The 22,636-nt window shown below is 40.5% G+C and overlaps 1 protein-coding gene across 1 annotated transcript in view; it reads left to right on the top strand.

Annotated features, from left to right (window-relative positions):
- The window catches only part of FBLN5 (fibulin 5), a 59,299-nt gene that overhangs the window by 4,817 nt on the left and 31,846 nt on the right, over positions 1 to 22,636 (top strand). The window contains exon 4 of the mRNA XM_021400934.1: positions 812 to 1,054. Within this exon, the coding sequence (XP_021256609.1) occupies positions 812 to 1,054 (243 nt within the window). The remainder of the gene's footprint in view (positions 1 to 811; positions 1,055 to 22,636) is intronic.

The following is a 22,636-nucleotide window of genomic DNA, read 5'->3' as shown; positions in this document are numbered from 1 at the left end:
GGCAGCCTCCACCTGGAGGTCACAGATGAAGTCTACCACTGCTCCTTGTTTAGGTCAGTCATTGAGGCAATTGTAGGGAAACACCCACTTTGCCCTATAGCATATTTTCATCAATGAATGTGAATGGAGGCTTCCAGTCTACAGGGCAGCATTTTCTTCATGAATTAAAGTCACCCAAACAATCAGGGGGAATAACAGCAACATATGGTTGCTCTGTCACGGCAGCCTAATGCATCTGTGCTCCAAGAACCAAACAAATGTTTGGTTAGGGTAAATCAATTGTAACTTTCTAAATTTGATTCAACAACAATTTCAACTGGAATAGGGAAGAGGCCTAACTCACATCTCCAGATCGAACATCCCTAACTTCTATGGGAGGGAGCCCAGGAGTTCCAAATCAGGATCCAAGTTTCACAGCTGGGCAAACCAAACCACCAGTGTTTGAAATTCTGATCTGCATGTTGTGGTTTGGAGAGACCCACTAGCAGGAACAGGTGGTAGCATGCTGTAGCCATGTGTAAATCAGTGTTTAAACCGAACATTTATAAGATAACAAAGCAGGCTTTCCTCTCCCCCTCTTCCCTCTAATATTTAATTTAAAAAAGTAGAACACAGGATATGTTGATTATATGGGATGTTTCCAGTTTTAGTATGATCTAACTTCAAAGCGAGACTCTGCAAGGAAAGATTGGCTTTTCTGTTCAGACTATCAAATTTTTAGCAAAGTCTTGAGAAAAATGTGTTAACTATTTTTTGGATAGGTCACATTAAGAAGCAATCACTCATTTAACATTTACAATTTTCTTTCCAGATATTGATGAATGTCGGACTATTCCTGAGGCCTGTAGAGGAGACATGGTGTGTGTCAACCAAAATGGTGGCTACTTATGTGTACCACGGACAAATCCAGTGTATCGATCACCATATCTGAATCCTTATTCAAATATTTATCCACCACCCCCAGCACCAGGCCCTGTTCCTAACTACCCTACTGTCACAAGACCTCTGATTTGTCGATTTGGTTACCAGTTGGATGAAAACAATCAGTGTGCAGGTAAGTAGTAGTAATCTTTATTTTGTATTTTTATTTACTTTAAAGCCTGTCTGACAATGCAGAAACAATTGTCCTGTAATTGTCTTTTAGTTAGTCTTGTAGCACTCGAGTCTGATGTACTGAAGTTCAGCTACCTTATTTTAAACGATGCAGGCTGTACCTTTCATATAGTTGTTATACAAAGCAATATTTTAGTCTGATTATTTAATCAGGTAACCCACCTCTATGAGATAATTAATCATTTTGTGATGTAAACAACCATCTAATGGCAGGTGATTAGTCAGTGCATCGAAAGCACACCTTTTATGCTTATGATTCTGTCTTTGAGAGAGAATATAGTTTGCGTTTGAAGCATTAGATTGGGACTGACGAAACTTTGATTCAGCTCTTGGTAGTATGTGACCTTGTCCAGATTTCTGGACTAGGCCTTCCACTTGTAGGTGGTATAAATAAGTGTTGTTTCCTCCCATGTTTTGCATTCTTCACTTGGATTGTGGGCCCTTTGAAGCACATCTCTTCTAGAGGGTTGTACGCAACTGTTGGTGATTATAGAATCACTACCCCAGCAGAGCTTTGATACTGCGGAATACCAAGGTCTTAAAACAATCTCTAATTTCAAAACAAAACAAATGAACAAAAACTCTGTGAAAATTTTCATATGTTGGTAGTTTTTCTTGTTTTGCATATTTTGGCTAGATTCTGATTCTACTTACTCCATTTTATACCAAATTTAACATATCTAAGCTATACTTGTGTTACTCAAAATTAAGGAAGATTTAAAATATATCCCTTTGATTTCTTTGCTTCTTATGATGATGTGTTATGGAGGAATGGAGAGGAAATTTTCAGGACTAAATCAAAGGAAATTCCACTAGCTAAAATGTGATGACAATCTTGGCTACAAGAGATCGGGATCAAACCAATCTCTGGTGACTACTCAGGGTTAATGCTGGAGATGTAGTTCCTGGCTTATTTCTGTTTCTCAGTTGTCCTAATGATAAGGTGTGGTTTTTTTATTTGTTTTTGTATGTAGTTAACTTGTTGTAGCTAACTTGTAACAACACAGCTAAAACTGACTTGTCTCTTGGGCAGGCTCTGCCCTATTCTCCGGGATTTCTGTCGGGACTTGGTTTCAGATGATGTTCCTCTTTTGCTTCCCTAGTGAGGAGACCATGGTGCACCATGGGAGATGTCTGAGTGTAGACTCAAATACAGATTCTTTTAGGCCTATTTTCCTACACTTGGAAAAAGCTTTGTGGTTTTGTTTTGTTTTGTTTTTGCACAAAGAGTTTTAAAATCTTGGGATAACTGGTGTGTTTGCTATAAAAAAAAAGCACACATACTATCCAGTCCTTTAAAAATTGCAACTAGTCCTTATGATCTTAGCAAATTGATCATCCCAAGTTATTTTGTCTATTGATTTGTAGGCTTCCAGGAGGGTTTTCATTTTGGTAACTTTGATGTAGATGAGTCAGGAAATGGGACAGTTAATAGAAAAGAAGTGCTGAAATCAAAGGGGAAATGAAACCTCTGTATTTCACTCTGGCTGGCTTGCTGCACGCAAAGCCATACAAATCAAAACAGGTGGATTTTGGAAACTTTTATAATGTAACTTCCTGCCTATAAAGGTTACGCGTCTTCCTATGCTAGCAGAAATGTGAAGGCTAATTCCTCCTTCAATCAGGTCTGTTCACTTCTGTCGCTTTAATTTTGAAATATGGCAATGTAATTGTGAGGGAAAGTTTGATGAATAGAGACATTAGTAAGTATAGATTGGAAAAGACAGACTGCCATTTGAGGATCACAGTTAGCTGGAAGAAATTTTTGAAAGTGTACATCAGGTTTGAATTTGGGCAGATGATAGATCATATTTGTGTTAGAGGAAGGAAAATGAAACTTAAAGAAAATTAGACCTGTCAGATTGAAAGTGCCTCTGCTGAACTGTGTTTTCATTTTTCATTTAGAGAAATCTTGTGGAGACGTTCACTGTCTTAACGCAGTATTTATTTTTGTACCTGTTTGCCCTTGAATGGAAAGTGTAGTCATCAGGAGAAAGGTATGAAGTACTGCATGTCTCAATGCAGAGGTGGTGGAAATCCATTTTTGCAGGATTGAGAGGGTCCCTGATCAGCACTGAAACTTCACCCAAGTCATTCAAGAAAGACTTAATCACTGAGTCATGGCTATGTCTTATAATAAGCAAATTATAAGCATTGCTTATGCTAATGGTATTTCGGTTGCTCGATACTTCCCTGCTTGTCAGCATTCAGCATGCTGTTAGGATATGAAGCACTTCAAGGGTTAACTTTGTGTTGGAATGGTTGAACAGAGTAGACTGGAAGATATTCTACCCAGTAGCTGAACCACTATATAACTTACAGGTTTGTTATGCTGTTGTTCTGGCATCTCCTTCCAGGACCTTCTTTCCAAATAAAAAATTAGTCACAGGTATTTCCATTAAAGATGATGAGGCTTTTTGCTGTTGGCTTCAGGGGAAGCAAAGCTATTCTAACGCCAATGTTTCTGAGAAATATCCAGTTTTTAACAGAGCACACATTTTTGTCTGGTCAGATATGGGGTTACAGGTCTGGGCCACATTTTCTATCACGAGGCCAACAGAAATCTTTACTTTCTCTTTGAATTTCAGTCAAAACAGTTTATTAAACACAGGCACCTTCCCTGGGAGACTTGCAGCTTCAGCTTTGAAACACTGAGCTTGTTCAAGAGGCTTCCAAAGTGAAATAGGATAAAAATTTGATCTAAAAGCTATGTAAGACTTACCAAGGCCTTTTTATTTTATTTTTTTTTTTTTTGAGAAGGTCGCTCTGTCCCTGCCTGGCACCTGGCCTGCCTGCCAAGGCCCCACATCCCTGGCTCTTTGAAGAATGTGCACCACAGGTGGTTCAAATAACATTCCCCCTCATGGGAGCTGATATATTCCAACACAGCAAAAAAGAAATACAAACATTTTTTCTCCCTTTCCATCTCTTTTGGCCTCATCTTTTCTGAGCTGTATGGTTGCAGACAGGGGCTGGGTTTCCTCGTTCCTTTGCCATCCTGTTTGCTGGTCACTCTTACCAAGAATCTTTTCACTTGTTTCCACGTCTTTCCTGGCACAAGTGCCTCTTAGTGACACCTGTCAGTCCTGCTTTGCCCACCCCATTCTCTGCACAGTGCAGAATCAGCTGTAGCCATTTCTGGCAACTGGCAGAGAAATATTTTGATGATAATTTCGTTTAAAATCTTCTGAGGGCTTGATACTTTTACTCCTGGTGTTGCTGAAGGCCTTATGCCTTGTATGTACAAGTGTACTGTGTTTTCAAGTGCATGAAGTACGTGTAAATTTATTCCAAAGGAGGTCAGGAATGATTTACAGCCGTAAGTAAAGCTGGAATAAAAGACCACGTACAGGAAAAAGCAATGAACATCTAATGAAAGAGCACTGCTTGAACTATTTGTCTTCTAATGCTACTTTTCTATAAATGCTGAATGTTTATTCTTAATAATGACTTTTTGTTCATGGCACTTGATCGCGTAACTGTTGGCAAGATTACACTGGAGTGAGGGCCCATGTTTGTGCCTTATGCATTGGTAAGCCCAGAATTCTTTCCAATTTCCCTTACTCCACCTTGCTGTTTCCTGATTTACAATAATCTTTAAAACATGCCTCAAGCACAGATCCTTCTGGGCATTGTGGAAAGAACTGTAATGGGTGGACTCTGGGTTTTGGATTTACTCCCATCAATAACATAGACAATGTGAGGAGATGTTGTAGGTGGGAAGGTATCTTAAGATGGTTGAATGCAGGAATTAGAGCAAGCAGACTGCAAAAACAGGGAAGTACGTGTTCGGAAAGATGTAAGAGTAAGGCAAGATGAGTATGACCTAGAGATGGAATAAAGAGAGGAAGACAGTGGAGGAGGTAATTAAAAAAATAAAAAGGGGGGGGAAAAAAGACATCATCTTCATTTTTGAAACAAACACTAAAAAGAAGCAGCACAAAAAAAAACAGGGAAATTGAAAGATGTTATTTCCAAGCATAAGTGAGAATTGTTCTTCAAGGCCCCTCTGTGCAGTAGTCATTGTTTCACCTTTCCTCATTTCTCAGACTGCCAGGACCTCCTACATTCCCCACCTACAGATCCCTGGTCCTACATTCATGAAGTGAAACTACTTCCTTCAAAAAATTGCCTTTGCACAGATGGGTTTTACATCATTATCATTTATATTGTTGCGAGCATACCTAAAACCCACATCCAAGCCTGCAATCATACTGACCTGACCTGTGCACAACCTCATCAAGAACAGCCTATGCCTAGATGAGTTTTCAAGCAAAATCACGGAACCAGATGTATGTATCTGGGAAAGAGGAGGAAAATGAAGATATAGGAAAGTGAAGTGAGGTGCCCAGGTCTTGCAGCAGGACCATGGCTGTGCTGGGGCTAGAGCCCAGAATTCCTTATCCAATGCCTTAGCCACTAAGCCAGGCTATCTTTGAATAGTAACATTTCTACAGCAACCTCTTTGATGATAGAAATAGGAAGAAAAGGAGGGAAATGCAGCAGGAAGATTGTGCCCTGGAAGGAGTTGTGTAAAGGAAAAACAAATGGAATCAACTCCTGCTATTGTCTTCTTTAACCCTAATTAGTCCAGCTAATTAGTCTTGTTATTTCAGAGGCCAGTTCCTGAAGGCTGTGCATTAGGCATGTTAGGCAGCACTGCCATCATGTCCAAATTAACTAGAAACAGAAAGATTGCATTCTGCAAGAGGTTCACGGAAGCCTCGTGAAAAGTTTCATAATTGATGACATTTCCTGATTAAATTAAAGGCCATGATGTGTAGCCTTTATTCCTAAGGTGTTTTTTTCTGACAGCTATTTTATAGAGGAATGCAAATATGGACTTCGTACTACCACTGCAATAGAAAAGTTGCCTCTAAAAATCTCAATAAGGTGTAGCTGATGGCTAAGACCTGGGCTGGAGGATTTGTCATTTGGTTCCTAACAAACACGCTGTGTATGTTGGGGCTCTGGGTCATTCTGTTTAAACTGAAATAATTCTTTTTCAGGGTTGTGAATAATTTCACAAGTGGATGGTAGCTGCTGAGGTAGGTTCCTGACAACTACCTTTAAAAAACAAACAAACATAAACAAGAGAAAAAAGGGCCTGTTTAATAATCCTGCAACAGTGAAACTCAAAGTGAGGCATGTGGAACTTCCTTCTCCAGTACATTATACTGGTTGGCTACCAATGGGCATTTTTGTCAGTGTTTCTGCATAGATCAGAGGAGGGGTGAAGTGCCAGAGTTTTTCACTACCTCCCATTTACTTCAGGAATATCTATGCTACTAAAGTCTGCTGTGGCAATTTAGTCCTGTTGTTCTGCAGCCACCATCTACTTATACTGTGCTCATTTCATGCTCTAACAAAACTCAAGATGGGTGTCCTTTGATTATCTAACATAATGATGAGACAAGACAGGTAAAATAAAGATGTTGAAAATCCAAACTATGTACTTTAAGGTGGGATCATATGCCAGGAGACTGATGGAAAAAGGATCATTAACACTGAAGTAGAGTTATACTTCTTGTGGATATACCCACAACACGCAGCTCCAGACAAACAGTTATTCTTCTGGGTCCAGTCTCAGTGCTTCTGATACGATGGTCTGATCTGTTCACAAGACCAACAGTCCTCCTGAAGGTGAGTTGCCCATAGAATCATATAATCTTTTGAGTTGGAAGGGACCCTTCTGGGTTATCTAGTTCAACCCCCCTGCAATGGACAGAGACACCTGCAGCTTAGTCAGGTTGCTCAGAGCATGATCCAGCCTGACCTTGAATATCTCTATGGTCGGGATTTCCATAAAATACTAATGGAGGGAAAGGTACATATGAAAACACTCAGAGCTCCTTCCTCCCTTAAGAAACAATTGCACCAGTGCAGAGGATGTGCTGGGGCTGAGGAAAGGCAAGAGTCAGCTAGTTCTTACAGTAGTGTTCATCAGGAGGGTCATTCCTACAGAAACTTGAACACCAATAAGCATATCCTACCCCAGCAGAATTTAAAAGGGGAAGAAGCGCGCAAATGCTGCTTTTCACTGAAGTCTGACCATTTGTGGTGGAGGGGTTTGCTTGATAGAGAAGGTTGCTGTATGTGTCTGTAGGTTAAACTGAACCTTCTGTGGCTTGGATTATTTCTTTCATTCCTGGCTAAGTGCACTGTGGAAAGAGCATGATCTGGTGGTTAAAGCACAGGCAAATGGCTTGTTTATTTGTGAAGCTTCTAGTACTCACAGAGAATTGAGTAAAATTGAACCAATAAATATATAAGCCAAGTAAGCTGGCATGTTATTAAGAAAACTGGCATTTCTTTGTGAAAAATAGGATGCTTCTGTGTATGGAGAAGCGTAATAGTAGTAGGTGTAAGTCCATCACTCTGCGTGTCAGTGCCTTTCATGCATCACTGACGGGCTGTATTAGTGTGCAGTGGTGTGAGAAGGGAAAATAAAATAAACATGATAACATTATAGCCACAACTGAACTTGACTGAACTGCAGTCATACTGGTTAAATTACTTGATAGTCAGGAGCCCAGGTTCTGGAAGGCTGGCATCTCTGTTGTCTGTGTCCGCTCTATTTCATGATGTGTTTCAGCTTTCTATTTTCCTTGGAGTTGCATGATATCTTTGGTGATGAGGCAGCAAGAATGCAGGAATTTAATCTCACTTGCACTTGGAGGACTGCAGAGGGAAAGAGAATCCAACTGAAAGAGGTTTAACCTATTCACTGGGTTGAGGCTGGTTTAATGGCCTTGGTTAAGCTCAGTCTCTGAACTGGGAAGTTATTGGTCAACTGGGCTCTGAGCCAGATAATACACAGACTTCAGCTGTCAGCAAGAGCTCGCTGGCAGGATGTTGCATGTGATTCATTTCAGAGGAGCAGTACTTGTGCCCAGCTGCCATGTCCTCAGGCATGTGCTGGCCAGCATGGAGCTCCAACCCTGTGTGATTCCTTAGACTCAGTGCTGAAAGATGGTTGATATGTGGGGCCTTCTGGCTGCTTTGCCATTATTATGTCTTACTTCCAGGGATTCCAGCAGTGCCAGATCAGTTACAGCCACAATTTACCGATTAGCTCTGTCTGCTTCGGAGCAGATTGAGTGAGAGCTTTCCTTTGTGGGAGAGCTGTCATGCCAGGCTGGCCCACAGTTATAGGACTTAAAAGAAAATAAGTCACTTAATGATGCTGGAAGATTGACAGACTTCACAAGTACCCTTCCTCAGTCTGCTGGCTTTGTGGCTTGCACTCCTCTTGCTTTCCTGTGGTGTCTGTTTTGGCTGTGGGTAACGGTCCATGCCTAGCATTCTGCTAGGAGCCTTAAGGTTGTGCGAGTGCTTCCTTCTCTACATCCCTGGGGCACGATGTGCAGTATTCAGTGCAGAATGATAGAATGGAGTGACTTTCCTAAACAGGAAGGCTTATTTATTTTCAGTGCTGTTAATAGCACCAGCACTCTGCTCGGTCCCATGTTAATCTCTGTGTGTATTTGCAGCACCCACAGTTCCTAGAGATGGCAGCGTTCTCAATGACTTAAAAGTCACCATTTGTCTTGGCCTCTCACTTATATTTCTTGGGTGAGCTTTGTTTCTTTTTGCTTGGTTCCAGCCCTGAAGTTGGCCACAGTTGTATGTCACAATCAAGATGTTAAGCCAAAATATATAGAAAATATGAATTGGCTCCTTTACCAGAATAAATCAGCCACATGGGCAGTATGTTTTGCCAGATTCTATAGGCAGAGGTAATGTGCTGGCATTGCTCCCTTGTCTTGTCCTTTGGATACTTGACCCATGGCAGAGGTGCCATGCAGAAATGTAAGAGTTGCTGGACTGTGTGTGGAGTTCAGCATGTTCTGACCACTTCATTCGCCAATTGACTGGTTTCCCATTTAAGTACTTCAATGAAATAAGAGAATTTCACAAAGAAAATAAAGCTACCAGAAGGTGAATGGGAGTTACACATCACTGGTCCAGTTCAGGGGAGTAGTTTCAGTGCTCTGCCTCTTGCCTGCAGCATGCCGCCCATTGAGAATGACGAAATGCACTGAAGTCCATCTTCAGTTCTAACACCAGCAAAACCCTCTCCGCTTTTAGTTCATCTCAGCCATGAGTTATGTTTACAGGTGCCCAGTGGTATAAGGCTGTGCTGCAGTTATGAGGACAAAGATGGTCCAGTTGACAGGTTGGTAGTATAGGTCATGGGACAGCTGAAATGAAGACCCAGGTTCTCGAGGCTTTGTTAGGCCCCTTGCTCTCACTGACCTCCATCCCTTGTAGAAGTTTAACGTGTAAATGTCCTTTGGTCTGTCCTGCAGCCCTTTGCCACTGGCTGCTAGTACAACCTCTAGCCTTTTTGCTCAATATTGTTTTCAGTATTAACCATTTGTCTGAGGAATTTCAGTATCTGAGCATCCAGCTGGAAACTCTGTGGGATCTAGGTCTTCAGGCAGAAGTACTCAGTACTTTCTAAAACTGAGGGTGCATATGATGTCTTCATTTGGTCACCCAGCAGTGTATATGTACAAAAGCACAATGCATTCTGGAAAATCTCCTTAGTTTTCTATAGCTGATCTCTACATCACTAACATGCCCCTTCAGTGAGAATAAATCCAGTTATCTTCATGAGGTGTTCAGATGATGGAAGTGCAAGAGATTCTTCAGCTAAACAGAGAGAGCCTAGGAGGAGGGGGAGAGGGGAGGCTCACAAATTTGCAGAGTCAAAAGGAACCCATACTCTACTGCATAAATGAAACCTTAGCTGGTCGGCCGGTAAATTGCTGGTTGGATCAAAGGCATTAAATGGTTTTGTGGTACACGCCCAACATACCTGTAAGTGACAATAGAACAGGAAGACTAAGTACACAAAAGCTCAGAAAAGCTACAGTTGTGGTTAGGGAATTAAGGGACTGGAATCCCAGCAGTAGGTGAAAAGATAATCTAACTCATTACTCTCTGGTGGAAGAGGATCAGTAGAAGACAGTAATATCGAGAGCAGTTAGCATTGAGCAGTTTCTCAGTGTTACTAAGACTTGCCATCTCAGAACACAGAGGGAATAGTTCTTTGAAATGTTTGTGCTGAGAACCATCCTAACTACTGACATTAAGTGTATATGCTTTGCTACCAGATAAATGTAGATAAGTTAATGGAAATCTTAGTATAGAGCAGTAGTAAATTGGGGAGCACAAAAGGGAGTGATTTTGATTAGGACTGTTAAGTGTATTGTAAAGCTGAGGGTGAGGTGGCAGCAGTTGGACCTGCAAATGTCGGAGAATCAGTTGTTTATGATGGGTGATATAAAAGCACTGAGCAAGGTACAATTTGCTAAAGTGAGGGAAAATTACTTTTAGACTGAACATTGTAAAATCCCTTAGGACACCATGGTGTGTCTGGTTATACAGACATACAGTTTGTATGTTACAGTGGTAGACTAGTACTAAATGTATCAGCAGAAAGATTTAAATACTGCCTGAAAAAGAAGTTAATAAGAGTCTTGAACATTTGAGGGTGGGACAGGTATTAATGGGTAAATTTAAGTTGTATTTTTGAGTATTTTTGACATATTTCCAGCTTTCAGTGTGTATGAAGGCGCCGAAGAAAACTTTTAGCTTTGTCTAACACTGTAAAGTTCATTAGCATGGGAAATAGCCTCCACCCATTAAATAACGGTTACTGTCTCTGTAGTGAAAGAATGCAAAACTGAGATGGCTTAGATGAGCAGCTTAGGGCTCTCTTTCAGAAGGAGGGATCTTGGAGCAGTGCAAGGTCAGTTTGCCAGACTGCCACTCCTTACTCCCAGAGCAGGAACCAAGCCAGGGAGAGGAGGTGTGGTCCAAAAGCTGAAACATGCTGCTGGTTTCCTGCTTTTGCAACCCCTTTGGGGAATCCCAAACCAGGCATAGGCTGGAGCAGCCTTGGATCTCTCATTTATTTCAAAGGCAGAGCGCAGCAACATATAGTATCCTTGTTGCCAGCAAATCACTAAGTATTGCATCTGGAGTTTAGTCCAGAAGCAAATTGAAATTATTTTAATCAAAATCAGAGCTGACTTTGATGGAATAGCCCATACTGACAGCAGTGTTGGTTTCATGCAGTCTTCTCTACAGGCTGTAGCATGCCAGCTTTAGGAAGAAGGTATTCTTTCCCATGAAGACAGTTGTATTTGAAACTGTAGAACAAAGCTGTTTTATATTACTCAGCCAGTAAGCTGCATACTGGGGCAAAATTCTAAGTGAAATAAGTATTGTCTGAAGCTGATGAGGATGTCTATCATCACAAGATAGAAAATATCATCACACACTACTCCACTAAAATCTCAAGCTCACCTCAAGAATCTTGGTACATAAAACTGTTTCAGAAATGCACGATCCATTGATAGCTTGTTCCCTCTAACCCAGGGAGGGCCTTGAAATGCTGAATTGAGCACTGTCTGCTCAGTATGCGATTGGAGGTGATAAGAATACTGCAAATGGTAAAACTCTAATCATGCTAACAACTTGCTAGACATGGTCTGTGCTGTAGACTGTGCCTTCTAAAATGTGCCTTTTGGTAGTAAGTGGCTAATAAAGGAAAGTATTACAATAAAGGAAAAAAATACGATTTAGCTTTTTGCTGGAGCAGGCCCATATGATGGGAAATTCAGAGTACAAGGAGAAATTTGCTCCAGGAGTAGCCACAGACTTTAAATGTTCCAGCTAGTTGAGAACATTGACTTTTTTGTTTATTTATTTACTTAATTTTTTTTAAAAATTTATGAAAAGAACATGTTTTTTCAGGCCAGGCCACTTGGAATTGAACCATTATGGCTTGAGAAAGTTCAGTGTGAACACACATCTTTCTGAGCTTTCATGGGGCCTGTGAGAGCTGATGGGACTTCCTGTGACATCTGTAATATGACCAGCCACGTGTTCAGCCCTTAGTGCTAGTTGGAAGTTAATGAATTCTGGGCAAAGAGGTCAGAATGACCCTGGAGCTCTGGAGACAAAGGCATTCAGATCTGTATGTGTGAGTAGGGCAATACATCCAATGAAATTGTTCATTTGCTGGGAGACCACCTTAACAGTTTCCAGTAATGTAAGCAGAGATTCACAAAATATTGCCAAAGTGAACCACACTGATAACAAGGTTTACGACTAATCTGAGTACAAGCATTCTGACATCAAAGTTAAATATGTTTATATTAAGATCAAATCAGAAATTCTCTTGAATTTGCTGCAAGCAAAAACTTGTGGAAAATGAACTTTTACTTCAGTCGATAGTAGAATTTGGATTTTTAGAGATAAAGCTTTTATTGTGGTAAAAACAAAAAAGAATGTAGCACTGTGTCCTGGTTAAATGAAGATGCTTGTCTGAAGCCATGAGTCTTCTCAGGATTCTGGGGTGGGTTTGCCTTGAGAAAATAAGGCTGGCAAGGGGACATTATTTCTTGCTATCTTCAACTGTCTACTGTGAGGTGTGGAGGAAGCCAGATTAATTTCAAAAGGGCACATGGTCATGAATGGGCAAAATTTACAATACAGGAAATTCTTTTTATATGTAAGGGGAAACATTTATCACTGTGAAGATGGTCAGTCACTGGAAGAGAGGCTCATAAAGCTTGTGGCTAAAAGCTGTATCCTTGGAGAAATTAAAAACTCAGCTGGAGAAGGCCCTGAGCAACCTGATTGAATTGCTCCTGAATTAAGAGGAGCCTTGGACCAGATGGCTTCTTTAGGTCACCCCGATATGCCTTGTGCAATTGTTCTATCACTGCAGTGCCTAAAGTGCAGGAGCCTGTGTCTGATATTGGATGTAGCCTTTAGTTTATCTATGCCTCAAACTCCCTTTGAATTTTAGCACTGATTTAGAAGAGACTTTGAGCTTTAGCACTGATTTTAAAGTGCTGTAAGATCTTTGAATGGAAGGTGGTAGACTGAAGTACAAGGAATAATCAGAACGGAAGGGCTTTATTCTCAGCAAAGTGAATGCTTCATTTCGCTGACTCCAAATTCAGTCAAGGCCATCCAGATCAACACATCGGATTTGTGGCAAGATCAATAGAGAGGAAGAATATCTGCCCATATCTTCTTTGATTTATTGACTGACGGAAGGGGTTGGGACTCCTGCAAGTGTGAGGTAGTTTTTAGATGTTTCAGCCCCACATCTTGACCTGCCTGGGAGCTTCACAGCTATCCAGAACCTGTCATATTCCTGCTCAAACCTTGCAGTTCTTGGAACTAAACAAAACACAGCTCTCTGTCCCTAATGGCTGGGCACATCTGCTTTGAGCTCTTTTCTTGGGATTTCATACATGTTGAAAGTTTCTGTACTAGTTTATGTTTTGAAGGTAATTGAATGAGATTAAAAACAAGGACAGGAAGAGGAAGGGAAGAAGCTCTTTCACATCTTTTTCTAGGGAGATGTGAACAGAGAGTAAGGAAGGCAGGAGAATTGCCAGTAGACATCCACATCAGACACTAATTGGAGCAAACCAAACCTCTCATATCCGCACAGTTTTCACTTATCTGGGAAGGATTGCATCCCAGTTGGACAGCAGCAAATTTGCAACATTGCAAGGAAGAATTCCAAGCAAATGTGGCTCAATCATTATAAAACAGCCAAATCTGAGTTAAGGCCAGTTACTTGAGCAGGGATTATAGGCATTTTCCAATGATCACCACTACAGAAATAAATAAATAGATTACTTGCTATGTATACACTCAAAGGGAATGTTGCCCAACATGCATAGCTCTTTGCTATTAACAGTAATGAGAACACAGCTGTCTGAGCTTGGAAGCCAGTATTTGCAAAGGATAATTCTCAATGATATTTATTCTCCACTGGCTTTTGTCCACTACCCAGGCTTTGCTTACAAAAGAGCCCAAAAGGCCCTAACATTTATACAAGAATTACCTCGGCTTTGCGGTACTTTTGAGATTGTTATAAATCATGATGTCACATGGACAGATTTGAAACTCAGATGAAATATGAAAAACAAATTTCTCCCCTGATAAGCTGCTCAACTTCCTTAGTGCCAAGCACAACCCTTTCTTTGTAGTCAATCACGCCGTCTCCTAGAGCAGCTGACAAGGGTGGCTGCCATGTGCTGAGATGTGAAGCTCTCCCATCTCAAGGAGTGCACATCTTCTAACTGCCTGCACGGCTCATTTCTGAGTCTGGGTAGACAGTGATGTGACTTCAGTCAGGTGTAACTGATCAGCTCTGCAGAGCTCCTATAGCCGCGATGAAACCTCTCTGCTGTCCATGGGTACATTCTGTTGGCACTGGTTATATGGCCAGGTTATTTTCCATGGTTTGGTCAGCTAGGTTCTGGGGGCAAGATCTTTGATTTCTCAAGGAAGACAAAACACAGTCTTTGTTGTGTATGCTTTTAACTCACATAGATTAAGTGACATTAGACAATCTACAGCCATGTCACTTCCAGCAGGAGTCTCCTTGTGTTCCCAAGCCAAACTGCTTTGAATCTAGTCCATTCCCAAAGGAGATGATGGTGACAATTGCTGAAGATTTGTGTGAGATCAGTTAGTGATCAATCTCTTATCACTATTCATGTTCCCCATAATGGAGATCCCTTGCATTTTCAGGTCTGCAATACTTACACAGCTGCCTGCACAACATGCTTGAGTGATGGTTAAAGCTTCTGTCATGTTGAATGTCAGAAGAAGCTGCATTTAAATGGAAAAAGCAACCCTTTCAGTAAAAGTTTTTGCTTACCCCACAGGTGGACATTTGCATCTCTTTGTTTTCATTGTGACTTTAATTTCTGACTCCGTTTGGATCTATTTTTTCTGCTGTATTATTAGTAGGGCTGTTCTCCTCTTTACTGGTTATTGTGGTATACTCACAGTCTCAGATCTCTTCAGCCTGCCAAAACATTTGGAAAAGGAGCTCTTAATGACTCAGTTAAAATGTACGTTCAAGAAGTTCACTTATTAGAGGAAATGTAAACTGACCACCAATTGGCTAAACCAGCTGGCTGGACTATTTGTGCTAGTGATTTCTCAAAGCTCCCTGGGGAGTGAAAGCAGGAATAGCAGTTCTTTTCTTTTAGTTCTCTCATGCTCTATTTCCTAACAGAAAAGTCTTTGAAAGAAGTTGTTGGAGAAGAAGCCGATAGGATTTTACAGATATGTTTAAAAGCTTTATAAATAGTGTTTTAAACTCCTGTACTTTTAATATATTCCTTCTGTCAGGGACTTTTAAAACTATCTGAAAGAACTGCAGAAAAAATATACAATTTAGCCATAGAAAAAAAATCACTTCTTCAATGTTAATGGTTTGACTTCCGTGAAATTTTGTAAGCCTTCTCTAGAGGTTCTTGTATGAGACTATTTCAAGCAATGCAGCAAAAGGATGACTGCAGAGTTCTTCTGCTAGAAGTATGTCTTCATGTCTCAATCGACTGTGTATTTGCTGGCTCTGACTGCTCGCCTTTTTCTCTTCCATTGCAATACAGTGTCACTTACATAACTTCCCAGCAGCTGGGAATATTCTCAGCAAATGCTCTCACCACCATAGAGCAGATTTCAGTGTAACAGATGATCATAAGAAATAGGTCATTTTGAGAAACGGATAATACAACAGTAACATTCCATTTATACAGCTGAAAAATATGTTTGCTGCCAATGAAGATGAAACCAGTGATGTGAGTGGCAGCCGCTTGGTACCTCCTAATTCAGCAGGTTCAGCATAGCTGTTGGAATTGGAATGCTAGCAATTCTTGACCCTGCTCCTGAAGGATACTCAGGTCACTCTGGTTCTGCTGTACCGCAGCGACTTGTAATAGCATTAAGTGCAACATGGAAATAACTCAGAATCCCAAATGACATGCGTTGACCATGGATTTTGTTAGTTGGGCAGAATGTTGATTGGGAAATCGTGGGTACGGAGAATACAGTTATACTCCAATCCACGGGCTTTGCATGTTTAAGCAAAGCTCTTAACTGAAAGTACTAGTTTTGTTTATTTCCAATTCCAAAATTAACATGCAGACTGTGCATTTGTGCAGAGGTTTTCATGGGAACAATCCATGCAACCAGCTGTGATCTTAGAAATTGCTGGGAGTGAGGAGCTCTGATCGTGCAAGGTGATGCCGAGACTGAATCATGCACAGCACTTTTCTGAGCAAAAGAGAAAGAGGCTGCTGCCCCTGTGTCCCCTTGCTATTTACTTATGTGCATTGCTGTCCTACAAACTTCAATCACAAAGGCAGGACTGGAACTGTGCTCAGAGAGCGAAGTCCTTTCACAGTTAAGCTGATGTTTGTTATCTTTGAGCAACATTAAAAGCGTGCTGGCTACAGAAATGCTCCAATAGCTGGCAGGAGATCTAGAACCTGTGACACATGTTGAGCAATTTTCATACCAGGCAGGAGTGCACATTCGCAGCTTGCGTTAGTATCCCCTTCCAGACTGACCGTCTATGTGAAAAAAGCACTTTAATCCTTGTTTAGAAGTCAAACAATAACATTAATGCATGTGGGATGCAAATAGAAAATTAATTCAAGGATCAACGGCCAGTCCTCAGACACTGAAATATGCAATTAAACAGGTGTTTAGGGAGTTGATCTTGGATCATGTCCAAACTCAGCAGGGTCAGTTGTCCTTGGAAAAAGCCACTGACCCCACACAGCAGCAGTTTGAATTTGGCTTTGGTCTGCACTTTAGGAATGTGGCATTGTTATTTCTTCCCTTTTCTTATCAAATATAATTATCTTGAGAAAAAAAAACTTTTGAGAAAACATGTGATTTCACCATGTAAAAATCTACTACTGAGGAAATTATTTCTTAGTGTCCAAATAAGGAGTGGGAGAGAAGTTTGGGGAAAGTTCTCTGTTCCAAGTAATTTTGGAACTGATACCCATGTTACTGAGCTCGGATGTTTAGTCCTGCCCTGTAATTACTCCTACAAAAAATAGACATCCAATCTTTGTATTATTTTAACAAGGAGCCCTGAGGGTTATAAATGACTGAATGAGCTTCAGTGTTTCAGCAGACAGAGATTCTGGAATGAGCTCACAGACTTGAGTCTCTCTGCAAGAAATTCGCATCTCAAGAGTAGTGTGAACTCTGGGGTTGTGTTGATGTTGCTACACTGGCAGGACTAAAATACAGATGGAATAAAATAAAGAAGTATGGTCCCCAAAACAACAATACCTCCTCAATACCTTTTAGTAGAAGGTGAAAAAAACTTCCATCAGAAAATTCTTGGCACGACCTGTGCTCTTACAATTGTTCAGCCGTACTGCATTGAACCCTTTGGTGCTAATTGCTCTCAAATAATTGTGATGATAAAAACTTGTCCGCTTTTGTCAGTGGTTGGTCAAAAGGATGAAACACAGCCATAGCTACTACTGTGACCCACAGAAATTTGTGGCATTATTATCAGAATTCATTACTTAAGAAAGGAAGTCATGCATGCTAAATATGTTCCAAATAGAACAAAATGTAACAGTCCATCTGCGAAACAGTGCACATTGCCAAAAGCATGTTATCTTGGAAATCTTCTGTCCACACTGGCTCGCCTCTTGAATAGAGTGTCCAAGCAAAGTTTCTATTCTAATCGCTAAAGTCTCCAGTAATGTAGTTCTAGCTCAATGGTAAGTCCATGTCCTTCTGTAATAGCTCTCTGCTAGGGGCATTAGCACCTTGCCAGCCAGCACGGAAAAGAACAGTCACAAAGGGAGTGCATCAGTTACAGCACCCTGAGCATGGATCTCATCTGTGGAGAGATGAGTGTACTTATTGCCCACCACTTTCAGCACAAGTGGATGGATTAGGTCTTCCTGGTTCCTGTAGTGGGAGGTTCAAATCACTTTCTGGAACAGGCTGCCCAGGGAGGTGGTGGACTCACTATGCCTGAAGGTGTTCAAGAGAAGAGAAGAGAAGGCTCCGGGGAGACCTCATTGTGGCCTTCCAATACTTGAAGGGAGCGTATAAACAGGAGGGGGGAACGATTGTTTACAAGAGTGGATAGCGATAGGACAAGGGGGATTGGTTTTAAACTGAGACAGGGGAGATTTATGCTAGATATTAGGAGGAAGTTTTTCACACAGAGTGTGGTGATGCACTGGAACAGGTTGCCTAGGGAGGTTGTGGATGCCCCATCCTGGAGGCATTCAAGGCTAGGCTGGATGTGGCTCCGGGGAGCCTGGTCTAGTGGTTGGCAACCCCGCACACAGCAGGGGAGTTGAAACTCAATGATCTTTGAGGTTCTTTTCAACCCAGGCCATTCTATGATTCTACAAAAAGGGTAGATGTGGCACTGAGTGACGTGGTTTCGTGGGCATGATGAGGATAGGTTGATGATTGGACTAGATCATCTTAGTGCTCTTTTCCAACCTTAATGATCCTATGATTCTTGGGATGGAGCTTTTTCAGTAAGCTGTGAGCTTTCCAGGTCTGTTTTCTCTGTCATGTAAGATATAACCACATGCTCAAAAATTCCAAAATAAAATTCATCGACATACCTTACTTTTTTTTCTTTTACAAGTATTGATTTGTCAGTAAAGTCTTCTCATACCAGTGACTCTGGCATTGTTGTGTCTGAACTGATTAGCTAATTTTTAGAATGTTGTTTTGTCTGGAAATGTATCTTTAGGACTTTGTTGTTTGCTGTATTCTTTAATGCTTAAAGTTCTGTTTTTCTGAGCGCAAGAAAGGCAAACAGTGTCTTTGCCTACAGTTTTTGAACCTCATTTTCCAGAGAGCAATATGTCCTAAGCACCTCTGCTCCTTTTCTTTCCTCCTAGCTTTCTCCCCTGGCTTTCCAGCTCTTAAACCTACTCAGCTTGCCAAACAATCTTCTAGTTCCTGTATGTCCAGTTCCACTAAGCTGCAGTTTAGCCATTTGTGGGCTCTTTGATTCAAGAAATTACCTGGGGTGATAACTTGCATTCTTTCTCTTGCTCTTGCTTCATGCTTTATAATGATGTAATCATTCTGTGTGTCCTGAAAGGAAGGTGATTGGCGTGCTCAGCGTCTGGAGGCCGATGACTTAACGTCTTCTGACATAAGAAAGTTATCAACAGTTTCCGAGTTTTCAGTATTTTTTTTCGACAGTTCCTACAAACACTAGACGTATAGGACCTCTCACTAAAAATTACATTTATTAATGAAATTGCAAATGAAAATTTTAATGAAAAGTTGAACATGGGTAATTTTAAAAGTGAGAAATAATGAAGTTATTATTCTCCTTTGCAAAGTAAAAATAACTTGGAAGAACTTTACAAATTCCTACTCTCTTTTTCATTCATTGTGACCATACAACCTTAGACAAAAATTGGTGTTTCAAGTGCATGATTTTTTTCTACTGCACATTTCAGAAAAGTAGTACTGTGGAGGTATAAGGCCCTAAAGTAATGGAACGTCTACCTTGTTTTCTGCTGTTTTCCAAATGGTTAATCAGTAGTAATGCTAAAGTTTGTGCCTTATGTTTATTTTGAATTTGTCTTCTAAATGTGTAAGCTTTTCATCTCGTTACCTTTTGCTAGCTTTAGTGACCATCTAAAACTTTGCTTCCATGCAGATTTTTACAGATCACTGTCAAATACACCATGAACCTTTTTTTAAAATAGATTAACAAATGGAGTGTTATCTTGCTGTGAGACAGGCTTTTGTGACTTGAAAGTACTCTGGAGATTTCCTGATCACTTTGCAGTATCTCTATTTGAAGTGCTGACACCAGAAATGTATTTCAGTAATTATTTTACTAATATACAGTGGTAAGAACAATTTCCTGTGTCTACTCAACATTCTCATGTTTATGTTTGTATTTGCAGCACCATGTCAGGAAAAGTTCATGTTCAAATGATAATCTTTAATGACTCTGGAGTTATTTCCATGACTGATATTTTTTATTCTTGATATATGACCTTGCATTTGTCTGCCTTGAAATGAACTTTCAGATGTACGCACCGTATCTTGAAATTATCTTTACCATAAGAGTTCTGTTCCCTTTTTTAGTTCTTAACTACACCAATTTGTGATCCTCTTCATTTTATCCTAAATGTGGAAAAAACTGGACCAAAACCAGATCCTCAATATCTTGTAGACACTCACATTATGATTCTACATTTATGATTCTCTCTTGAGTTTTCTAGTCTTCTAGTTTTATCCTCTTTCATATGGCCAGCATTGAACATGTCTGGTTTTAATTCAGTAGGCTGATGTATTGTTTTACTTATGCTGTGATTTCTTGTATTGTTATTGAGTCAGTACAAAAGATCACAGTGTTGTGTTAGCCTCCCTGGTGATATGTGGTAGTATCTTGCCGTTTGATATCTAGGTTTTCTTTCCAACTGCCTTGTTTTTTATATGCATGGCTTTAAACTTATTTTTATAGTTATTTATTTCCAGACAATGAGTTAAAGATTTCTTTCATTGTTCTATGATATGGCTCAATTCAAAAGAATCTGTGAAGATTACTGCTAGCTTTTACAGATTATAAAACACAAAGCTAGTAATTTGCATCCTAAACACAATTAGTTCAGTTATTTATTTTGACATTGTAAATGATATCTGTCCAGTCATTAGGCATCTTGCAATCCATTAAAAATATAATCTGTACCAATAAAAACAAAGCATCAACATATTAAATCTCACGAGAAACAGCCAGTCAACCAGAAATGTGAAAAAAACACTCTCCGCCCTTCTAATCCCTAAAAGGAAACCCCAATGCCCCAGCCATCTCACCTCTGTCCAAATGTCAAGTAAACAAAACATCACATGCCAGGGTTGCTAGACCAAACCACCACCACCAAAAATTCTTCAGACGGACATTCTGATCTAAGAGAGAGTGATGCTGGTGAATTATGGAATATTCGGGCTCAGGCTCTTGCAGCAAGAGCCTTTTGACAAGTGTGTGTGGAGATTTCTCCTACCTATACTCCCATTCAGTCAGTGAACCAAAGATCTTTAAAACTCATGGGTTTGAGCTGTGGTGCTCAGTGTTTGTTTTAAATGGTATTTCGTAGAGGAAGAGATGAGTGGTCTGGATGGGCTGTGTGGTTGCTCTCAGTATTCAGTTGGGAAGTAACAATGAAATTGTTCCCACTTCAGGTCGAATTTTAATTTCAGTCTGGACTTCTGCCCTGTGACTAGCTGTGGGAGCAGTGATACCAACACAACAACTAGAAGGTCAGATGAGAGCATATAGTTGACTGCTAATTCGATAGCATATAATAGCATAACCAAGAGGGAAGTCAGGCCCAGAGTTGGACAAGCATGGCTAGTTTTCTCTCCAGTTGATATAACTTCTTTTTCCATCCCTGTTGAATGCCTAATTTTGATTTTATTAAGCACACAAATTCTCATCGTATTTCACGTTGTAAATGGCCTGAGCAGGACACTGAGTCCCAGCTTGAGCATTCTCCAGGAGGATGCCTAATGGTTAGCAAATTGTTGCACTAACATTTTTCTCACTGTGCAGACATCAGCTTTCACTTAGTTAGCCCATGTAATGTAAATAGCTCCCATAATTATTGACCTGATTGTGTTGGCTGGGCCTGTCAGAGTTTAATGGCACGTCACTATAAGGAGCAATCTTAGAGAAAGGCAGAGACACGTAATACAGAACCACTGTATGCATTCAGGACAAGGCAAAAAGATTTCAGTAAGGTACCAGTAATGCTGTTTATATCTGTTGCATAAAAGTTCATTAACAAAGTCAGTGAAGTATTACTCAGTGTAAAATGAGGGGAAACAAGGCATTTTGAAAGGAAAACTTCAGGCTGATCAGGCTTTCCCAAGGCAGCAGAAACTCCACAGGTATCCTCTGTTGTAAAAATGTTGCTTTCAAATGGAAATGAATCTCCACTACCATTGTGGAAGGTGAAGAATGGGACTAAGCAAGGAATCAAATCACAGAGACAGAAGCTAGTTGAAGGTTGGAAGGGACCTACGGAGGTCGTCTGGTCTAGCATGCTCAAACATGGCCACCTAGAGCCTCTTGCACAGAAACATGTCCTGATGTCTTCTGAATATTTCTGAGGAGGGAGAAATCTGTCTGATAGCAAAGAAAAGAGGAGTGTTGCCTTACTTCTCCTGAGTGACTATTGCTCATGCAACCACTACAAAGATGGCTTTAGGAACAAAACTGATTGCACAGCCAGCCATTGCTTTCTCTGTAAGCAAAATGCACCACAGCCAAGTGGAGGATCTGCAGTCTTCAAACAGCATTGCCACCATACATGGTGGTAAGACTGCGAGCCTCATTTTGTCTCCACTGGGTTTCACCTATTAATAACACTGGAAGCAGTGAACATGGAAAATTAAAATCCCTTCTTATATTTAAGTTCAGGAGAGCCTAGAAACAGCAGGCTTGGCTAGATCCCAAGGGCCCACTCTTTAAACAATAAGTAAGCATGACAAATAGAAAGTTTTTTCATTTAGAAAACATTAATGTGATGCTTACGAAATTTATGGTTAGATAATATCTGTGTTCAGATAGTACCAATTATGTGTGATATGCTGTTTGAAGGGAGGATCCAGAATTTTAGCCCAATCATAGAAGCAATAGATGAACTGCATA

The sequence above is a fragment of the Numida meleagris genome, chromosome 6 (genome assembly GCF_002078875.1).
Source record: "Numida meleagris isolate 19003 breed g44 Domestic line chromosome 6, NumMel1.0, whole genome shotgun sequence".
Taxonomy (NCBI): domain Eukaryota; kingdom Metazoa; phylum Chordata; class Aves; order Galliformes; family Numididae; genus Numida; species Numida meleagris.
Note: the sequence above shows the minus strand (reverse complement) of the source record. Positions and strands in the feature narration are given on the sequence as shown.